Source organism: Nyctereutes procyonoides, unplaced genomic scaffold, assembly GCF_905146905.1.
Source record: "Nyctereutes procyonoides isolate TBG_1078 unplaced genomic scaffold, NYPRO_anot_genome, whole genome shotgun sequence".
NCBI classification, from domain to species: Eukaryota; Metazoa; Chordata; class Mammalia; order Carnivora; family Canidae; genus Nyctereutes; species Nyctereutes procyonoides.
The window spans coordinates 35,427,886-35,450,082 of NW_026575030.1; the positions used below are offsets into that span (position 1 = coordinate 35,427,886).

The 22,197-nt window shown below is 41.8% G+C and overlaps 1 protein-coding gene across 1 annotated transcript in view; it reads left to right on the forward strand.

The window, feature by feature from the left end:
* The window catches only part of MORC1 (MORC family CW-type zinc finger 1), a 163,109-nt gene extending 141,243 nt beyond the window's left edge, over window positions 1-21,866 (forward strand). The window contains exons 23-27 of the mRNA XM_055316032.1: window positions 1,336-1,482; window positions 9,763-9,850; window positions 11,926-11,979; window positions 18,031-18,225; window positions 21,229-21,866. Of these exons, the coding sequence (XP_055172007.1) occupies window positions 1,336-1,482; window positions 9,763-9,850; window positions 11,926-11,979; window positions 18,031-18,225; window positions 21,229-21,366 (622 nt within the window). The 3' untranslated portion in view covers window positions 21,367-21,866. The remainder of the gene's footprint in view (window positions 1-1,335; window positions 1,483-9,762; window positions 9,851-11,925; window positions 11,980-18,030; window positions 18,226-21,228) is intronic.
* Window positions 21,867-22,197: the final 331 nt, after the last annotated feature.

Below are 22,197 nucleotides of genomic sequence, written 5' to 3' on the forward strand. Positions count from 1 at the left end.
GAAAGTTATAGTTAATAGGCTTCAAATATTGTACAAATACTTCTTGAAGAGACAAGCATTAGTTATAATGTTCTTAACCTTAAATAAAATTCAGCTGAAGTTAGTAGAATCAATGCCAAAAACGCGTTGACGGTAGAAACACATTCCATTTGATACAAGCTTTTGTCCAATTTTTAAATGACCCATACAGTATAAACATATAAAACTCTCTAGAGCTTTAACGCTAGCATGAAAAGATGACAAAAATCTCCTCCTTATTTGACAGACAGATCCCTACATGATCTGACCCCTACCTTCCCATGCAGCTTGGCCTCCCAAATTGCATGTCCCCCAGCCCTCTTGAACTTTTTTCTGTTCCCACAATACTGAAAGCTTGGGGTCTCATTAACACGCTACACTATTCTGAGCATTCTCACTGTGGATTATTCTCTATGCTGCAGCCAGTTTTCCTTTTAAAACATAATAGATAACCTTGCTTCCATGCGAGAAACCCTCTAGTGGTAATGTCTGCTCCGCTTAGAATAAGCTCTAGTTCATGTCCTATGGCCATGGGTGCCAGCCCTCCCCCCACCTCCTCCCACCCCCCATCCCCTCTTACTCCTATCCCCTTATCCCCTCATCCCTTTCTTCTTCTCTACCCCAGCAGCCCTGCCTTTTCACTGTACCAGTAGTCCTGCCTCATTACTACCCAGGATCATTACACATCACCTGGAACACTCCTCTTTCTCCAGATCTTACCTAAGTGCTTTCACCTGACTTTGCTCCTTTTTGTTTTAGTTCTGTATGTACCTTCCCCCAGGCTAAAACAGAACTTTAGTTCAAAAGCCTCTTTCAACAAATGAGACAAATGGTATGTGACTACTGTTGTTGAGAATACATTACCACCAATTCTGTTTAATTGTGGCTACACAAAAACCTTGAAACAAAATTTGTCAGGAATAAATAGTAATTTTTCTAGTTGAGAATTGATTTTCTATAACTACCTAAATGACAGTTTTTAGCATGACGTATATGGCCTCGCTCTCATTTGTTGTATTTTAATGTTTCTGAATTTATTAGTATCTTACATGATTCCGGCTTTTTTTTTTTTTTAAGATTTTTTTTTTAATTTTTTTTATTTATTTATGATAGTCACAGAGAGAGAGAGAGAGAGAGAGGCAGAGACACAGGCAGAGGGAGAAGCAGGCTCCATGCACCGGGAGCCTGACGTGGGATTCGATCCCGGGTCTCCAGGATCGCGCCCTGGGCCAAAGGCAGGCGCCAAACCGCTGCGCTACCCAGGGATCCCCTGATTCCGGCTTTGAAATGATAAGTCTCAGCTTGTTTTTTGCACAGTGCACTGATGGAAGATTCAAGTCCAGGTTCTGGATGCAACGCCAGCTTTTCTGTGAGTGGTGGTTGTAACGTTGCTTCTGTACTGACAAAGTCTTCCCAAGGCACATCTATCAAGGAAACAGTAAGAAAACTGTCGTCTAAATTAAGGTAAAGATATTTGCTACCATACTTCTATATGCTTTGTTGAACTTTCTAAGCAGTGACGACTCCTAATCTTTTTTCCCCCTATTGAGTAGTAAAGTCTTCAAGAAGATTCAATACAATGACTTTATAACTTGTCTCCTACCTATACTGATGCAGATACACCATGGGTTAAATGTCTTTTTAAATAGAACTGTAGTCACTAACTGCCTGTTGTCATGTGGTCTGGCAGTGGGATAGATGTTAGTTCTCTCCTGGATGTTACAAAGAATTCTTACTGAATTTCTTCTTCCCTCCCTCCCTCCCTCCTTTCCTTTCTCTTTTATTTTTTATTTATTTGGTTTTTGCCTGACAAAGACCCTCCTAAGATTTGTGTGGCCTTCTGAAAAGTCTCCTTTTGTAGCTTTAGACACTAAACTTATTAAGGGAAATTGAGTTTTACTTTTTGGTTCAGTGTAGAATGTTAACATTTGTGGACATGGCAAATGAGGAATTTAGATGTCTGGATCTTAATTCCTAAAGGATGGAGACAGATATGGGATACAGTCCAGGATTCAGAATTTTTCCAAATAGGGGCTGATGATAGGAGGCTTTATAATCAAGCCAAAGAAGTTAGAATAGAGAAGAGTGCTCTTAAATTAGTAACCTCTGGAGAGGGAAGGTGCAGGAGCAGTAACACCACTAAATTAGCGGAGCCAGTTGGTTTGATTAGGGTCCACAGACTGTGAGTGGCCTGTGTTGTAAAGTAAGAGGCTTTCAACCAAGGAGAACACACCACGTGCCCTAACTAGATCGTATTTTCCATTAGGACAGTTTCTTTGACCTCTGATCCATGAGTGATTACAAAAACTTCCTGAAGAAGAGAGGCAAAGGCTGGAATTAGAAAGTTGGCAAAGAGAAATATAGAGGTGGAGCATATATATAGGGAGCTGCAACTTCTACTCAGGCTTTGATCTTGTGTGTGATAGTAGACTGCAAACCACTGTAAGACTTGAGCTCAATTCTGCAGTTGTCCTGGGCTTTCTGGAAACTTCTGTGGCAACATTCAGGGCTGTGGGGCTCTGCATACATGGGCAGGAAGACCCCACCTGTCCTTTAGAAACACACTCCTAGCATCTACCCTGCCCCAGCAGAAAGGAAGAGGCACTTTTGGTGATACGTAGGTGGATCTTCTTGGACTTCGCATCACGGCACATCTTCACTAATGATACTAGGGTTCCAGAGACAAGTTGTTGACCAAGAAATGGAACCAGAGGGATACATTTCTGAACACTGAAGTTTTGACCACTAAATCTGCACTGATGCCTGAATTGGCAGGCTTCCACTAGCCTGGGAATGGGATGGAAACAGGCCGACCTCATTGTAGTACAGATATTATGGGGTTGAAAAAGACCACTTGCCACCCAATGATCTGGATGGATGTCAGTCTCATATTGTCGTGGTCTATAGTGTAGTCATTCAAGAATGGGATTCTCTAGCCAGTTCTGTCAGTATTTGCCCAGAATTAATATGTAAGCTCTTCAGTTTTGAAGTTGGGTAGCCATAAATGTGAATCCTGATTTGTTCCTTACTGGTTCCAAGATTCAGGCATGTCAGTTGAGCACTACGACAAGGTAGTATGCAATAAATTATATCTATGAATGTGCCTGTATATATCAATAAATGGGTACATATTACAAAAGATGCATGGATCTGACTACATGTCCAATGATTGGAATTTTGCTTCTTGATAAACATAGCCATACTTTTGAGCTGTTATTATATTTTAGGATCACCCAAGTATCTTGTTTGTGTTATCAGCTCCTTTCTCCCACAAACATATAGAGTTGATATTATTCTTTTTTTTTAAATGGATGAGGAAACTGAAGCTTAGAGAAACTAACACACTCAAAGTCACAATTACACAACTACTAGGACAGGGCTGGGTTTAAGCCAAAGCTCCCTGATATATAGTCTTGTGCTCTTAACCACTGCGTATACACACAGACACAGGTGTATAGACACATGCATGTACATACAGAAGTGTGTATATATATACACGTATATATACCTTAGTGTGTATGTGTGTATGTTCGCACACAACTTATAACACACACACACCCTTTGGGGCTGTCCACACTGAGATCTGTAGAGACCCATCTGTTTGCGTTGCAGCAGAGTTGGGGTATGCCTCTGTGTATCATCATTTTCCTTATTTTTCCCTTGGCTCATTTTTGCTCTGCATTTAAGTGTATCATTATTATTAATTTTAATGTTACATGTGATCAAAAAGGAGATAATGTGATTGAGAGTGCTAGGACTTTAAAATATGTTCACTTCTATAATTAGGCATCACTAGGAAATTAAAGTTTCCTGGATACCATCTCCCTAATGAACATGTGGAATCTTTGCTGCTTGAAATCACCGTACAATTATCAGCTGAGCACTCTGAAAGCCAAACATATTAATAAATCAGCCCTTTTCAGGACCAGCTTGAATTTTTTTTGTGGTGATTGTTTCACAAAAATATTAAGTGGGAAAAGAATTGTACAGAACACAAAGTTTAACTGGAATGAAATGGGCTCCTCATTCATCAATCTTCTCTTTTGCCTTAAGCAGCATGTAGTATGTTTTCTCACATTTCATGGATGAAAACAGATTTCTTGTCTTCTTTGTTATGTTTCCCCCCTGCACTGCGCTAGTCTGTGTCTGGTCCACGTGTTATTCATTGTGCTAACTAGACCTCACATTCTCAAGGTATGAAGATCACAGCTGGCTGTGCAGAATGTGGAAGGTACCATGTGTTGTTCACTGATGCTTGTTCACTAGGTTTGCCTTGCTTGTCACATGATGAAGAGAATCGTTAGAGCCCTTTCCCTCCACTTGGTTCACTTTGGACGTGCCATCATCCTTATCCCTTTCCACACAGCCAAAGTGGAGTCCAAACACTTCTGTTTATTTCATGTTAATGAAATAAATTAATAAAAATAATCATTTTCATTGTTCATTTTCATTACCTGATAACGCTCAGTTTAGTGTTTTCTGACTTATATTACTTTTTGTTTTGTGTATTAGTTTATTTAACCCCCAAATATAGTTAACATATTTGAAAACAGATTGGATTTTCCATATTTGCCTAGCATATAATACTTGGTATTCAAAGAATAATTTTCTTTTCTTTTTAGTAGCCTCCATGCCCAGCATGGAGCCCAATGCAGGGCTTGAACTCATGACCCTGAGATCAAGACCTAAGCTGAGATCAAGAGTCGGACACTTAACTGACTGAGCTACCCAGGGGCCCCTCAAAGAATACTTTTAATAAAGCTGAGATGGACTAATGTAAAATGCAGTGAATGGTATTGCTGGATATTAAAATATTTTCAGATTATGGGGTGTGTTAAGTCAGAGGTAGCAGAACTAAACTAGGATCCAGACTGTTAAGTTGTATCAGATGATCCTAATATTGGAGTAGTATTCAATCTCAGGTTACTCTCAATATTAATCATCATAATAATACATATTTATTATGTACTTTCTGTGTACCAGGCACTGTCTTAAGGGCTTTCCATGTGTTAACTCACTTTTAAACTTTTCAACAGCCCTATAAATAGACCTTTATTATCCCCATTTTACAGATGAGAAAAGTGAGGTTTGTAGAGGTTGAGTGATTTGCCCAGCATTATATAACTCTTGGGTGATAGAGCTGGAATTTGCATCCTGGCAGTCTCATAGTCCTTGCTTTTAACTGCTAGCCCTATAACCTCTTGTTTCAGTTTATTGTGTTTATATAAACTTGATAATAAGGCAGACTTCATTTATTTCAACTCTGCAAAAGCCCAACATGCTTTGTGTTAGCTTCAGTTTTAAAAGTATCAAAAATAAGTTTTAAAAAGGAAGTCCCCGGGGGATCCCTGGGTGCCTCAGCGTTTTAGTGCCACCTTCGGCCCAGGGCGTGATCCTGGAGTCCTGGGATTGAGTCCCATGTGGGGCTCCCTGCATGGAGCCTGCTTCTCCCTCTGCCTGTATCTCTGCCGCCCCCCCCCACTCTCTCTCTCATAAAATCCTTAAAAAATAAATCAAAATAAAAAATAAAAATAAAAAGGAAGTCCCTTGGTACAGGTTGCTGCCAGTTACTGAAGCAAGAGAAAAGCCCACAAAAGTAAATACACTAGCAGTTGAGGTCTGTCAAAAAATGTGATCTGATATCCTGGTTTGGGGAAATGAAGCTTTGCCATTTCTATTCATCCTCATCTTTCTCTTTCATCGGGTTGGAGAAGAGAGTTTCAATCTACCTCAAGTAAGAGGCTTGTTCTTTTTCTTAGCCAAGACCAAGCTTATTTTATTTTAAAGTTTTTTTTTTTTTGAGAGAGAGAGAGAGTGAGAGGGAGAGAGCATGAGCAGAGAGGGGAGGCAGAGGGAGAAGCAGACTCCCCTCCGAGCAGGGAGCCGAATGCAGGGCTCGATCCCAGGACCCTGAGACCATGACTTGAGCTGAGGGCAGATCCTTAACCTACTGAGCCACCCAGGACTATGCTTATTAACGTAGTTACTTTTTAAAAAGAGCAGCTGGATGACTAGGTATTCTGTGTTTCCCTGCTCATGTCTAGAGACAATGAAGCTGTATTAATGCAAGTAAGAGATTTTTCATAAGCAAAAACCACTCCGTTGAGAAGGGAATAGGACCGTGGAGTGCAAAGGAAATGACCCTTAGCTGCAGCGTTTCCAGGCTTGGCCACCACGGATGCAAGCAGTGCTACGCAGGGTTGTAGCTCACCCGGCTGACCTCTGTAAGAACTTCCAGATCAAATTTGCAGATTTGGATGTGGATTTTATAGGAATTCAGCCGGGATGGGCCTCATAGCCAAGGAAGGACCTCCTAGGGTCCTGGATGCAAGTAATAGCTCTGGAAGATCTTTAGGATATTTCCTACTTAAATGCTTGAGAAGAAAGTGTTAAGCAAAGACATTTTCCTTGATTTTCTTGTCAAGCCTGAGGGTAGAACTGTGAGTAGATGCTCTGTGGGAGGAGGGCTGTTCCTACGGGCCAAGAGGCCTGTTGAAAAGGCAGCTCTTGATTCATGAGTCCCCCCGGGCGCACAGTATCCGCCGGGTTCTGTGGATACTGGTGAACGGACGCCACTTCATCCCTGCAGCTTTGTGCTGAGCGCCTCCTGGCCCACCTCCTGGAAGCCCCCCTTTCACGGACTAGAGGACCACTGTGTCCTAAGGGGAACCTAAAGTTTGTGAGTGAAGAGAGGTTTGATCCACTCTCAGGAACAAAAGAAGGTATCAGCAAGGAATACCCCTGAAGAAAGGGACTCAAGGCAATAAATGAAGGAATTTTCTAAGAGTTCTTAACTACACTCGCACCCTGCTTCTGCGATGTTTGGGGTCTTAACCGTTTTCTGACAGCACCTAACAGTTTTTCTGAGTTCACCTTTCAGGAAAACGAAGAAGTCTGTGTGTTTATGCTTGGAGACCACAGGAGCTGTATAATTTTTCCTCTGACTTGGTGTCTTATGGGACAGAATCCCCGAGGGAAAAGCTAATTAGCAGCAGCTCTGGGGAGGAGAGAGTGAAAGGCAGAAACCGGAGGCCCTGGACGGGGAGACTGGAGAGTGCAGGAGACCTGCTAGGGCCCATGGGGGGTGGGTCCTTAGTAATCAGGAAACCAGAGAGGCTCAAAGTAAGAATGTTTCCTCAATCAAAGTTGTTCCATAAAGATTACGTGAAGCTACATCTATGAAGCATATAGTAAGTAGCCCTCAGCACATTTCTAGCACTTTCTAAAGAGTGGTGGAATGTGACTGGGGGGCTCTGTGTTGCCAGAAAATACTTGTCCCCAGGGCATCTGGGTGGCTCAGTTGGTTAAGTGTCCGCCTTCAGCTCAGGTCATGATCTCAGGGTCTTGGGCTCCCTGCTCGCTGGGGTTGGGGTAGCCCCTTCTCTCTCTCCTGATCCCTCTGCTTGTGTTCTCTTTCTCAAGGAAATAAATAAAATCTTTGAAAAATAAATTTGTCCCCAACATGTAGTGCAGTGGCCTGTCATACTTGCTTCCTGTGCCCCCACCTTCCTACCCCACAGTTGGCTAACAACTCCTCCTCTGGGGCTCCCCGTGACGGTGAGGGCCCCTCATCGCAGTGACCGTGGCACTGCATCCCATTCTCATCCCAGCACTTACCACCCTGTCCTGGAAAAGCTTGCTTCCCTGCCTGCATTCCCCACTACTGAATGCCGAGTACTAAGAATGTATGGGTTTCTAGCATGGGTGCACGATGCCAGGCTCTGGCAGGGGTCACTGGGTAAAAGCTATGTCGTAGTGGGGTTCAGCGAGTATCTGGGGGATTATTGAGCCTGAGTGTTTTGAGAAAATACAACACGGCAAAAGCTATAAAACTTTTACATAAAGTTGTATTTTAAAATGGTGCCTATCTTTAGAAATAATAGTAGGTATGCGTGAGAAATTACTTAGACTCTAGATGATGTTTGGCGTCAGTTCTGATGTAGAGATTGCGTAGGTTGAGGACAATTCAGAACTCACCGAGAATTTTTTCGTAGCCCCCTCCCCTCCCCTGCACCCTCTCCCAGTCCCAACCAAATGCTACCACCACCTAATACCTGCTTCTCTGGAAGCACCTCCCCAGAAGATTGCTGATTTGCTCTAGATAGATCTAAACCCAAAAGAATTTAGGCCCACCAGGAAGGATGGTTGCTCTGGAGAGGCTCGAATCGTGTGCTGGAGGACGGGAGACTGAATGTGGAGGGGGGCTGCTTTGTGTAAAAGACCTCCCCCTTTCTGCCCCACTAAACCAGTCCTGGCAGTGACCACAGGCCCTCTTTGCTCAGGACCCCACTTGTAGCTCTGCTTTCTATGCCGTCCGATTTCTGCTCATCCAAATACCTGCTAGCCACCCACCTTCTTACTAGCCAGGCAAAGAATTCTGGAGCGTGTGTGTGTGTGTGTGTGTGTGTGTGTGTGTGTGTGTGTGTGAGAGAGAGAGAGAGAGAGAGAGAGAGAGATGTTTAATGTTGTGCAGTGCTGAGGATTTTTAATGTTTTGGATTAGATTTTCCTTAAAACTATAAATGATTATTAAGACAAATAATCTTAAAACACTAGAAATATAAATTATGTAAGAAACAGCTTTTTAAAATTTTTGAGTGCCGTGTTATTTTACGGTTGGAAAAATCTTGTGAATCCCTTGGATAATATACATGAGGTTCTTAGAACCCTTCAACATAAAAACACTCTGTACACTTTTAAGATATTGTAGCTATAAATTTCTAGATTTCATATTTCTCCCAGGCGTGAAATATGTATCGCCCAGGTGACTAATCCCAGAAAAGCTGTCACACTACAAGGGCGGGGCGCCGCTGCCTCTCGGCAGAATGAAGCACCTGTCAGAACAGGGGCCAATCATTGTTGGGAAAGAGAGTCCGTGTATGATTTCTAAGAGCAGCCACAGAATGCAAGATGAAAGGAATTACTCTGGGGAATTAAGTTCTCTGGTTTTCTTAAGGGAGAAAAGTAAGTAGACAATGTCTTTCCTTCAGGAATTTTGCAAAGCTAAGTTTTCTGCAAGAACACTCAAGGAGGTGAGGGGCTTTCCTGGGCTGCTCGATTATGGGTGGGGATTGTGAGACCATGGCTGTCTCCTGCTTCCTTCCTTCCTTCCTTCCTTCCTTCCTTCCTTCCTTCCTTCCTTCTTTCCTTCCTTCTTTCCTTCCTTCCCTTCCTCTTTCCCTCCCTCCCTTCCTTTCCTTTCCTTTCCTTCCTTTCCTTTCCTTTCCTTCCTCCCTCCCTTCCCTTCCCTTCCCTTCCCTTCCCTTCCCTTCCCTTCCCTTCCCTTCCTCTTTCCCTCCCTCCCTTCCTTTCCTTCCTTTCCTTCCTTCCTTCCTTCCTTCCTTCCTTCCTTCCTTCCTCTTTCTTCCCTTCTTTTTAAAATAAACTTTAAATTTTAAGATAAGTGTAGATTCACAAGCAGTTGTAAGAAATCATAGAGATCCCCTGTACCCTTTATCTACTTCCTCCCAGTGGTAACGCTATCACAGGATGTTGGCGTTGAGGCAGTCAACATCCAGAACAGTTGCATCACCATGAGGATTCCTCCGGTTGCCTTTTCATAGCCACACCCTTTCCCCAATCTATGCTTTTTGGGGAAGACTCTGAGGACAGTGGTAAAAACAATTTGGTGGGCATGTTCACGTTTGCCAAGACGTTTAACACCCAGGAGATAGCGGTTCTGGCAGGCGACTGCTGCGTCCCTCTTCCTGGCGTATCACCATCTCTGCTGTGCTCATCTTCCTAGGGAGTTTATTCTGAATTTTTTCCCTGAGTATCAGCCACCATCAGGATTTGGCTACACATCTGTGGAGGATCTTGCAGCAAGTTTTGAGGTAAGCCGGCTTTATTGGAACTTTGAGAGAATGACAGATAAGCCTGAACTTAATCTTCATTGCAGACAAATTATGAAGCGTTAACAGGAAAAGGACCAGGAATGGCTTAAGTGAATGAAGATGGAGATTTTTGTACCACATTGATGACTCAGAATGAAAAGTACATTTATAACCAGTGTGGCCAAGGTTCAGATAAGCTCTACAGACTGAGAACAGCAAGTCGTAAAGATGAAAAGAAACAGGACATGGTCCCTGACCTCCCTCCACGACACCAAAAATAGTGTTTCTGTTGCTTGGGTTCATTTCCTCAGCCACCCTTCATGAGGGGCTGAGGTGAGGATTGGGTGGGTCAGCCATGCAGGTGCCCAGGGCACTAGTCTTATTAGAGTGACTAACACATCACAGGGAAAGATGAAGAGAATTGTATTGACCAAATCTCCTTTCAGGGTCAGTGCCATGTATGCTTAGAAGGAAAACTTTGTTCGGTACCTGGGCTCACAGTGGGTTGTCCCCAGACTGCTAAGTCACTGAAGGCTGTGGTGAAGCTGAGTGAGGTAGGCAGGCCTGAGACTGCCAGGAGCTGCTGACTGGAGCCGAGAAGAATCTTGGGGTACAGAGGATGGGAGGATGCCTTTGAGTAAGGAAAGGGTTAAGGTATAGGCAGGGGAGGGGAGGGGGCCCCTGACTGGGCTCGGAGACTCTTCCTGGCAGGCAAAAGAGCTAAAGGAGAGTGAACAAGAGAAAGAGAATAGACCAGACCACCCAGCCCCAGATGTTAGGGAGTATTTTTCTTTGGCGGCTACAATGTAATAACAGAAAATTACCAAACCTCAAAGAAGTAAGTTATTAAGGGCGTTATCAATAGTCCTTGCTCAAATCAGAACGGCTCAAGGATCTCAAGGTCACAAGTTCCCTGGGCAAGTTCTCCATAAAGGACCGTGCCTAAAAGCCCTCAGTGGCAACCCATTTGGGACCCCTCTTACTCTAGAGAGCTTTCTTTTTCCTTTCTTTTCTTACCTTCACTTAATAAACTTTCACTTCACTTCACCCTTTTGTGTCCTCCCCGAGATTCATTATTTGACTCCACAGGACAAGAAATCTGCAATCTTGTAACACCTTCTTTGACTTCGTGCTCAGCATTGCTTGTGGAAAGGACAGATACATATGGAAAGGCTAGTAATAAAAAGAGCAGCAAATAATTAACTTGATGGAGATGCCATATGCCTTCATCTGATCCTGGGGGGAATCCCTTAATTTTCTAATCTACAATATTGTTTCTGCTTCCTCACCTCTACCCTCACCTCACCTTCCCCCCTCCTCCTCTCTCTCACCACCCCCCCCCCCGCCCCAATGCCAGGCTTCCAACTCTGTGACTTCACTGGGACTGTCTGGTGAGGCCCAGTGGCCACTATGCTGACAAATGCAGTAGTCACTTCTCATCTTACCTGACCTCTTAGAGATCAACCCAGTTGACCACGTTTTCTTTCTTGAACCACTTTCTTTGTGTAGCCTCCATGACAACATATTTCCCATTTTTTTGCTTTCCTTCCTTCCATCTTTTCTGCTCACAACTCATTTCCTTCTCTGGTTTCCAAATGTTGGCATGTCTGAGGGTCCATTCCTGGGCTATTTTCTTCTCTCTATTAAGGGCTGTTTCTAGGTGACCTCAACAAGTCTGTGGCTTTAGATCCCATATGCCAGTGCCTCCCCAGTCAACTTCTGGGGTGTTCTCTTTTCATTGAAATAATCCAGACTCCAGCTACTTCTTGACATCCTCTTGAAAATTGTCATTTTCTTTTCCTTCACTTTTTTTTCTCCTGCAGTTGTTTAACCATGTTGTTTATTAATTATGTAAACTGCCTTAATATTTTTTTGGAATAAGGTGAGGTATATGTTAGGTAATTAATTTAATTAGACCCAGGCTTAAAAGACTCACAGTACCAGTGTCGGCCAGTTCTAGGCTTTGATGTTTGTTTTTTTTTTTTTATACTAGATACTTGCGTGTTATAATTCCATTGTAGACAGCTCATTCTCTAAAAGTTAATATCCTGTTCTATTATCATTTACAAAAACAGCTGGAGCAGTGCCCAGAGCAGACAAACAAAAAGCTGAGAATGTGCTTCAACCAGGTAAGTTTTTTTTTTCCAATGCAGTCATTTATACTCTAAATGATCCCATATTCCAAAGGAGAAATAATATGCATTCCTAAATGTTAGGTTTGGAAGGAAATCAAATTTGTATTCTCTTATCAAGACTAAGATTAATATGTAGCATATCAGATGCCATAAAGCAACATTTTTTTGAATTTTAAAATGCGAATATTTCCACAGCAGAAAGCTTATGAAACACTGGGAGTAGGACTATATTTTGAACAGAAAATATGATGTCCAGTGTCTTTAAGAAATAGATTAAATCCTTGAGACACTGGACTAAATCAGGAGTCACTGGTAGATTAAAGTTTTTAATTATTTTGGACAATTTGGTATTTCTGGAGGGTTTTTTTTATGTTTTTTGTTTGCTTTTTAGTATCCTGTCAACAATTTTTAAGTTTATCATTTTTCCATCATAAAAATAGTTATAAAAATAATTAATGCTACTAAAGGTACTTAGGCTTACAAGCCGTCTTCTGGAAAACTGTCACAATAACATGCAAACCTATAAAGACTAGGAGGTGCGTGGTGCTTCATGGAATTATGAGAAGCACCAACAGAAACAAAGGCACTGCCTCATCTCTTTTGTAGGGAATGGAGTATGTTTGGATATTCTTGTTTCATAAATGAGATAGAATTACAAAAGACATATAACCAGACAAATTTGAAATGAAAATTAGAACTTAAACCAGATTCCTTCTTAGAAAGGCTGTATCACAAAGTATTTGAAGTATAGGATGTACCTAAATTTCACACCCTTGTGGATATATTTGCCTTTGATGTTTCTGAATGAGGGCCTACTGGACTGTGATAAACAGCTGGAAATGAATGTTTCCCATCATTGTGCAACTGAAGAGTGAGTCTATTTCCCTAATAATGTCTGTTGAAAAGGAGTAATTGAACATTTTCAGCCTAAAGATGTGCTTGTCCACATTTCCTAGATTACAAGACAAAGTTTTCATTCAATATATTTTTGAGCCTATTCTAGCACTAATATTATTTTTATCCATGAATGTAAAACAGGGATTGATCAAGAGCCAGTAAAGGGAGGCACTAAACTAGACCTTTTATAGTCAATACTTCTTTTAACCCTCCCAACACTTGGAGGTAGATGCCACTCTCTTTATGTTGGTAATGAGGAACTGAGAGTAAGATATTATTACAATGTCATGATTCAAGTAAGTTGGAACCCAGGTTTGTCTTACTCAAAGCTCATTCTCTGCATCACTGTCTTGCATCTTATTCTTATCCAGACTGTCATACTTCATCCTGTGATAGAGTTCGGATGTGTTACTTGCAGTAGGTATACCACAGCTTCTCAGCCTTTCGGTGTAAAAGAATTATTAACTTACTAGAGACCTCTATGTTGCATAATGAGACACGTATGGGAGGATGCTGATTGTGGAATGGGGGGGAGGGTACGTGATGGCCATATTTTTAGTGTCCCACCAGGAATTGTCCCAACTGTAAGTCTGGCAGCCAGCTCAAAGAGGTACCAGTAAGGCTCCTAGATGTTCCCACAGATCTTCATTTACTGGTTAAGGAACTCTGACTCAAATACTTACCACCATGAAACTTAGAAATTTGCTAAGGATTAGGTTGTTCCACATCTTAGTTTATCCAGGCTTATGTCTGCTTCTAAGTGATATTTTTCTGGTATCTATATGATCTGTAATGGAGCCAAGTTGTTGTTGGGTTTTGGAGACCAGACTCAGTAAGGTAAGTATTTATACAAGGTGAACAGTGTTAGCAGAAATGATGAGTAGAATCCTCTTAATGTTGAGGGCAAGTGGGATTCAAAGAATCAAAGCAAGATAAAGCCAGGAGACTGTGACTTCCTATTGAACCAGAGATGTTGCAAGCGAAATACAGAACGATTTTTTTGTAATCATGACTTCCCCAGCATGAAACTGCTTGGTTATGAGGACTTTATTAATGATTGGTAGTTTTAAGTGCATGGTTATAAAAACTATTAAAATCATTTTTTGATACCCATGTAGAGGATAGACCTATGCAACTTGCTTTAAGCTATGTACTTTTAATAAAGGCGGCTACATCAAAGCACAGGAGGACCCTTGATAAGTTACAGATGTCTCTGGTCACCTGGCCCTGGTTTCCATAACTACTATTAGTAGGAGATGATTTATGACTGTATGAGTGGTGCTATACAACTTGACATGAACCACCATTTTTTTATTCTTTCCTCTCACAAGCCCTATCCTAAATAGGATTGCTCCAGCCTACTAGACTGGCCTGCCTCTGAGCCCTTCCCCATACTGTCCCCCAGAACACTCTCATCTACTTTCCCATCCTGCAGTTGGCCTCAGTCCTGCCCACCCTATGTGGAGCCAATGCCACCTTCCACTTCAAGACTCCCTCAGTATGTTCATGTGAACTTAATCGTGACTTTCTGTGTTTTGAGAGAACCTTAAAACTTTTTTAGCATTAATTATATCTTTTGCCTTATATTGTAGTTGTTCCCTCTATTTTCTTTTCTCCTAATATAACTAGATTATATAGACTCATTGAAATTAGCAATTGTCTCTTATCAAACTCTATATCCTGCCAGCATTCGGTTAGTACCTTTGAATATCTGGACCCTACCGTTTGCATTGGATCAAGGTTGACTGTCTCTGCTGTAGTACCAGCCCCCATAAACACTCACATGTCATATACCTACAAGTAGAGTACAAAATCTATAGGGCTTGGAGGCCAGCCTTACTTTGTGCTAACTAGTTAGGATTCTGGAGCTCTCCAGAGCTGCGAGAACCCTGACTTTTTAAATTCAAGGCAGAAAATTAAAATCTCAGCTGAATATCCTTTCTTTCAAATCCTAATTCTTTTCTGAATTAATGGAGTTTGGAAAGAATTCCATTTTTGATCCGCCAAAACAACTCTACAAGAGTAGGTTTAACCAGCAGAACTAAGCCTCTCATCTTGTTAAAATTCTCTACTCATCTTAATTAAAATGTTAATACAACCAGAAGTCCTTTTACAATGAACTTTGAAAGTTCTCAAAATTGCTACCTTTTATAAAAACTTATTGGAAATGTTAGCTTGAGAAAGGCAGAAGAATAAATCAGGAAACTGGCTGTTGTGTTTGAAGGAAATATCAGTTCTTGGTTACAAAACTGTGAACTTTGAGAGACTAAGTATGACCTTGAGACACTATGACCTTGAAGGTAGGGTTCTGTATAAACATTCCTAATGTCATACTGTATGAACAGTGTTGTCTTCTGAACTTTTTATTCTGAAGTAATTATAGGCACACAGGAAATTACAAAATAGTAGAGAGGTCTCATGTACCTTTCAATTTCTCCCAATGCTTATGTCTTATGTAATTATAAAATTATAGTAGAATATCAAAACCACAAAACTGAAGTTGGTAAAATATATGTCTCATTTTATTCAAATGTGTGGATTTGTGTGACCACCACCAAAACCAGGATCCAGAAAGAACTCCCACCACTACCGAGCTCTCCACGTTCTCTCCTTTATAGTCACACTGCACACACACCCAAGCACCCCAACTCCAGGCAATCGCTAATCTGTTCTCCATCTCTATAATTTTGTCATTTCAGTCATGCTGTAGAGATGGAGTCCTTTAATATTCACTTTCTGTCTGGCTTTATTCACTTAGCATAACTCCCTCCATATCCATTCAAGTGTTTGTCAATAGTACGTTCCTTTTACTGCTGAAAAGCAGTAATGTTGTTTTTCAGGTTTCTTTGAATTTTACATGTTTTGGTTTGTTTTCTCACTACTGTTGCTTTTATCAAGAAGCGTTCCCTGGCTATTGCTCTGGATGGCAAAAGCTGTGAAATTGTAGAGCTCTGAACACTAGGAACTCTGCGTGACTGGTGACATCTGAGCTATCTATGACCCTGTCCTCCTTATTCTGGCTGAGTTGAATTATTTATCCTACTCCCCCTGTCTGGCCTTGGGAGACCCACTTCCTGGGGTTGACCTCTGTAAAGCTTCCTGGAGGAAGTGATCATCGCCTTAGTTGTAAGTCATCAACTTCTTGTAGGTTGAATTGAAGATGTTTGAAAGTTCAAAGATCACCAGTTCCCCTCTGTGCTCGCAGAACATTGCCTGCATTTCCGGGCAGGATCGGCCTGTGTGCTTAAAATCCCCTTGCTGTGAATGCTGCACATCTTCTGTCATAACTCCCCACTGTCTAGTGCCAACTATGTGGCAGGCATGGGAAATACAGGGGTAAACAAAACCAATTTTCTTTCTTTTTTTTTTTTTTTTACATTGAGGTTACATTCTAGAGGACAGACAGGTAAAGCATAATGTAACATCACATAATGAGAGACATTAAACACGTAAATAAACATAAAATAGTGCTGCAAGGCCCCAGGATAGACCATAATGGTGCATGTTGGGGGAAAGGGCAGGCTACTTTGGATACTGTGAGCAAGGGATAGCTGAGCCATGTTTCAGCCCAGATCTGAGGCAAGCAGTGAGCCTCGTGGAGATCGGGGTTGAACTCACTAACAGAGAAAGCAGCAAGAGCAAAGGGCCTGAGGCAGGAATGAGCTTGGTGTATTCTTAGAAGAATGACATGTGCAACTCAAGAAATAAAGTAGATAGATAGGGGCAGGCCAAGGATTTCAGCATCATATTAATTCTTGGTACCCACACACAAGTGCCCAGGCAGTTTGAGACTCTAAAAATCTGATTTCTTCACATGGCAATCCACAGATTTTACAATTAAGTCTCACTTTAAATGAGATAGATAGATAGATAGATAGATAGATAGATAGATAGATAGATAGATATAGATAGATAGATAGATAGAGTGTGTGTGCGTGCGCGTGCATGTGTTTAAGTCATGATCTCAGGGTCCTGGGATTGAGCCCCAAGGCCTGGTGGGCTCCCTGCTCAGCAGGGAATCTGCTTCTCCCTCTGCCTTTCCTCCCACTTTTGTGTGTGTGCATCTTTGTATCACCTATAACAAAATTCAATGCCTTGAATTTAGGAGGTGGTTAGTGAATGTTAGATGGACTTCAGTGTATTTAAGGGGTTTTGTTTGTTAAAAGGATTTTATAGAAAGAGGAGAAATACGCAAGCGCAATGAGTACTTAAAGGGGCTGATGGGGACAGTGCCTGGGAGGGGCCTGCCGGTATTAGTGAGTTTGGGTCGGGGTGGGGGAAGGCAAGAGTAGACTCAGAAGTCAAATGAGACCATCTGGCAGTTTACCTGGCAGCCCAGACATATCAGAACACAGAAATCTCCTTATTGCAGAAGCATTCAAATGTGTATCAAAACAGGATTTGCTCTGTATCTCTTTTCTCAGAACATCCCCTGGCCCTCTCCAAGTGTTGATACGAGCAATTAATGTCATTTTGAAATTGGAGCACTTGGCCTCTCCGTTACCTTTTCTACTCTGTGAGTGCCTCAGCCACAACATGAACTCTTGGGAAACAGCTGAGACTGTTGAATTAGCGAGGGCCATGTGTGTAGGGAAGTGACCGTACTGTGCATCAGGATAAGGACCGCAACGAGAGTGACAGAACAGGAATTCCTCTTACTGTAGCTTCTGCACTTTCCAGATGCCACAGACTTGAGTTATAAATAACATGACATCATCAGGAAAGCCCCGAGTGGCCGGCCATTCTGTCGTTGCCTGTGAGTTTCTGGTGCTATGGAGAGAGGGTCACAGGTACCACCAATGCCCCCCTTGCATACTCGGGGTCACTGGTGAGCAGACAAATTCAACCATTACTAGATTCCTTTTCCATTTCAAAGCGAGGGTCTCCAAGCTCACCCTTGTATGCCTCTCCCATCTTTATAGTTATTGGAATATTGGACATTTTTTCTTGTCTCTCCTCCTTCCATCAGATTGCAGGTTCCTTCAGGGTATCACTGTGTCTTAGGTTTTGGCCACCTGTGGTACACAGGTATAGAGTTGACACTTGGTACCTATGTGCAGAATTGGAATGTGAAATTGCTTTCTGATAGCAGGGGGGAAGTGTAATACTTTAAAAATATACTAAAACTGGTTTTAAAAACGTTCCCAGATCCAGAATGTTTACATGGTCCAATATGAAAGAGAACTAAAGATAAAAATGCAGTCCATCATCTATGAAGCAAATAGAAGAGGAGTCGTTAATGAAATATCTCTGAGACAATGTGAAGAAAAAAGAAAAGTTACTGAAAATAAACTGAATAATCTTCGGGAAAAACTGGCAGTCCTGTTGCAGAAATTCCAGCTGGTAAGTAATGAAATTTTGAGTAGTAGGGATATACTTTGTGAAAAGAGCATTCCGCTAGCTTCCTGCCCTGCCATCGTCATCCACTTTGGACAGGTCACTTAACCTAGCCCTTTCTCTCCCTGTAAGGATATTGATATCATAAATAAGTGAACTTTGAAAGTATATATGAGAACATTTTTTAAAAGTCTGTTATTTTTTTCTCTTAAAAAACAGAACCCTTGCTTGTGCTGTTTGGTATAGTTTGATCAACTTGTCTCCTCAGTAGCGTATTTCCAGTAGGAAATTTTTTCTAATCTTAACAGACAACAAAACATTTTAATGTTTATCTCAATACATAATTAGAAACGGACTCTTCTAATCTTTGAGGAGAGGTTAGAGAGGTCAGGAAACCTTGTGTAAGTGTGCTGTTCATCTTGTTTGGATATGTGAAGGCATAAAGAACAGGGCTCCTGTGATGGATTGGGCTAATGAGGAAAGGTCCTCTTCTTTCTACAGCAAATAGAAATGCTGGATAGAATACATTAAAAATTAAACGATGTATAGCATAAATTCAAATTTCCATAAATTCTAGAAATAAATTGAGAAATCAACAGCAAGCCTAGGAAGCACGTGGTAGTTTGTACTCAGACTTAGGCCCTGAGCCGGGATTGGAGACAGGGCCTTTCTGGGCCATCCAAGGTGAGAGGGCAGGAGCTGAGGCCCCACAGAGAGCCCTGACTGAGTGGAGACTTAGCTTGCCTAGGAAGAGGGGTCGGGGAGAGACCAGGAAACTCGCACCCACCAGTATAGTACGTGAGGAGCATGGGCTTTGAAGCCAGGCCACTGGCTGTGACCATTTCAAAGTGAATCCATTCCTCTTTCACAAAATACATATCTTTTATGTTCTTTGGGATTTCTCTCATAGTGAATACAAAATGAAACTCAGAAAATATTTTTGTTTAATTTAAGTAGATGGCCAAAAAAGATACCGCCCTCCCCCTGCCTTGGGTGGTCTGGGAGACACTTACTGTGGTTATTGTGTCTGTAAAAGGCAGCAAATATTTTTATGTTTGAAAGGTCCAGTACAGAGTATAGCTTCAGTGATGATTGTTGTTTTAGTAACAAAACCTAGAGAGACCAAAGAAATTCTATATCATAAAAATCAAATACTACTCTCTATCAAAAAAGTTCATAAAAATTACTGGTTTTCATGATAGCAAATCTCTGCTTGGCTAGGAGAAAAAAATGAAAGAATAAGGACTTACTCTTCCTTCTATGCCAAACCTCTAGGTTCCTGCATAGTAGCCAAAGGAATTCTACTAATTTGCTTTACTCACAACATTTAGTAAGGAGGTGAAGGGGCTTTAGCTCACAGAGTATCTGAAATGCTTCATCTAGTATCATTGGAGAGGTACTCAGAGGACTCCTGCCCAAATAGATTGATTCTCATCCCGGATTTGAAATGTCAATTTTCGCTGCCTCTGATTGCTAGAGCAGCTATGCTGGCATAGAGCAAAGATGAGAGACGAGGTGGACCCGAAGCAGATGGACGGAGCAGGCCCACGAAGAGGCTGGGGACAGAACCAGCCTCAAGTCCTACTAGGAAGTCTGGCTTGCCAGGCAGAGAGCAGAGCCAAAGGATTAGACTAGACTGAACAGACTCAGAGCCGTCGGCCCATCAGTGCCAGAAGGGTCACCCAGGGCCTTCCTCAGGGCCCGTGAGCATCTGAAAATCTAGGTGAACGTGATTTTCATGTGAGCTTGTTTTTAGGGACAGGGCCCCGGTCATAAAGCTGGGACTTAGGACAGTGCAGCTTTGTCAGAGGCCTGGGGCAGAGAGAGCCAGGCAGAAAAGCACAGTTCATGGAACCAGCTGAGGGATGGAGAAGCCAGGATGGTGGTGCCAGACACTGACTGGGAACAATCCTAAAGCTGGAATTGTTTCTGAAAGGTCCTTTCTAAAAATTCTCTTCTCCATCAGCTCCAGTTGGAGAGCAGACTGATCCCAGGGCTGGGCTTTGGGGGGAGTGAGATTTAAGCCAGGAAAGAGGGAGTATTTGTCCAGCTGTTCAGAGATTAAGCACCCCAGGGAAGCAGAGGGTGAAATTGCACAGAGAACTTGGGGAAGGAGAGAAAAGGAGATGGATGAGGGCAGCAAGCCGAGCGTGGGAGGGAAGATGCTGCAGAGGGAAGACAAGTGACAGAGGAGTCCAAATATGCCTACTCATCTGTTTTGCCTATAGGGCTAAAGATTCATGAACTTTTATTTATTTATTTGAGAGAGAGCGAGAGAGCACAAGGGGGAAGGGGCAGAGGGAGATGGAGAAGCAAACTCCTCACCAAATGGGAGTCTGATGTGGGGCTCCCAGGACCCTGGTATCATGACCTGAGCCAAAGGCAGATGCTTAACTGACTGAGCCACCCAGGTGCTCCAGACACATGACCTTTTAAATTGGAACATAAGGGGCGCCTGGGTGGCTCGGTCAGTTAAGCACCTGACTTTGGCTCAGGTCATGATCCCAGGGTCCTGGGATCAAGCCCCATATCCTCTCTCCACTTGGCAGGGAGCCACTTCTCCTTCTTCCTCTGCCTGCTGCTCCAATTGCTTGTGCACGTGCTCTCTCATCTCAGTCTCTTTCTCTCTGTCTCTCTCTCTCTGTGTGTCAAATAAATAAATCTAAAAAAAATAAAATAAAATGGAAGACAAGAGGCTATAATAGAGAAGAATGAAGTGGAGACAGGGTGGCTTTAGGAATATGACAAGTAATTAAATAGAAGGAAAACCAGTTGAACTAACCTCCACATAAAAAGAAAAAAAAAAAAGATTCAAGATCCTAACCACCTGTGAGCATAAAATGAGATTAAGTGTGAAAACATTTTAAAAGATTAAAGGCATTATTCCAGGGCAAGGTGGGTTTTGTGGCTACATGCATCATAGGGAAGACTGTTCAGAGGCCACCCAGATGATAGGAATAAACCCTGCAGCTTCTTAGCCCGCTGTGACTGTTGATTCTCTTTCCCCAGGGTAGTCCGGCAGGAGACCTGGAGCAGATTGACGGTTATTTAGAAGCTTTGCTTAAAGAAGATAATCCCCTTTTTCGGAACGCTTTAAATAAAGTGACTACAGATGCAGGACATAGTCTCCCTTTAGAAAAAAACTGAAAATAGTTCTCAAAATTAAAAGTCAGAAAAGATATTTCCTTTTTAAAATGCTAATAAGAAAAAGGAAGATTCTTTTCAAAACGTATTTCGCCTTGTACTCGTTATTGTACAGTTTGCCCTGTTAAATTCTAAGAAAATTGTGTATTTTAGAAATAGAGACTGATTTACAAAGTACACATTTGCAGTTCTGTTCCAGAACTCTGTTTTTTTTCAGAAATTAGTTCTAGAGTTCTCCAGTTACCACGTGAGCTATGAAGAAAGGGAAATGTCAGGCCTAAATTTTTTTTTTTTCACTTAAAAGACTATAAAAACTAGAAAACAGTGGTTTTTAAAATCCATGTACAAAGGACTACAGGATCACCTCCTCTTAAAGCTTTTGTTGAAAAGAAAGACAGTGTGTCCTTTCTCCGTGATAGCCAATACTCAGGAAAGCAGGAAATATATATCCTCAAAAACTGTAAGATATAACTTCTATGATAACTCTATTGTTGAATGGTAGTAAAAGTACAAATCTTCTAAGTATCATGTGAATACATATTACAGATATGTAAGAATTGCGTTTTTATATTTTCCTTAATAACTGATTATTTTTATTTGTTTAGAAATGTCTACAAATTTGGACAAAAGCAATAAAACATTTAATGTTGTGGAATTGTATAATTTTAATTTTATGCACATACACACAGTATAAAATTCAGAACGTGTGAGATGGGATATGGTGGAGAGTCTTCATCCTTTTCTTTAAACACTTAACTACTCCTCTCCAGTGGTGTGCTTGTACCAGCTACTTGTGTCCATCCAAAAACAATCAGTGTACAAAAAACCGTATAA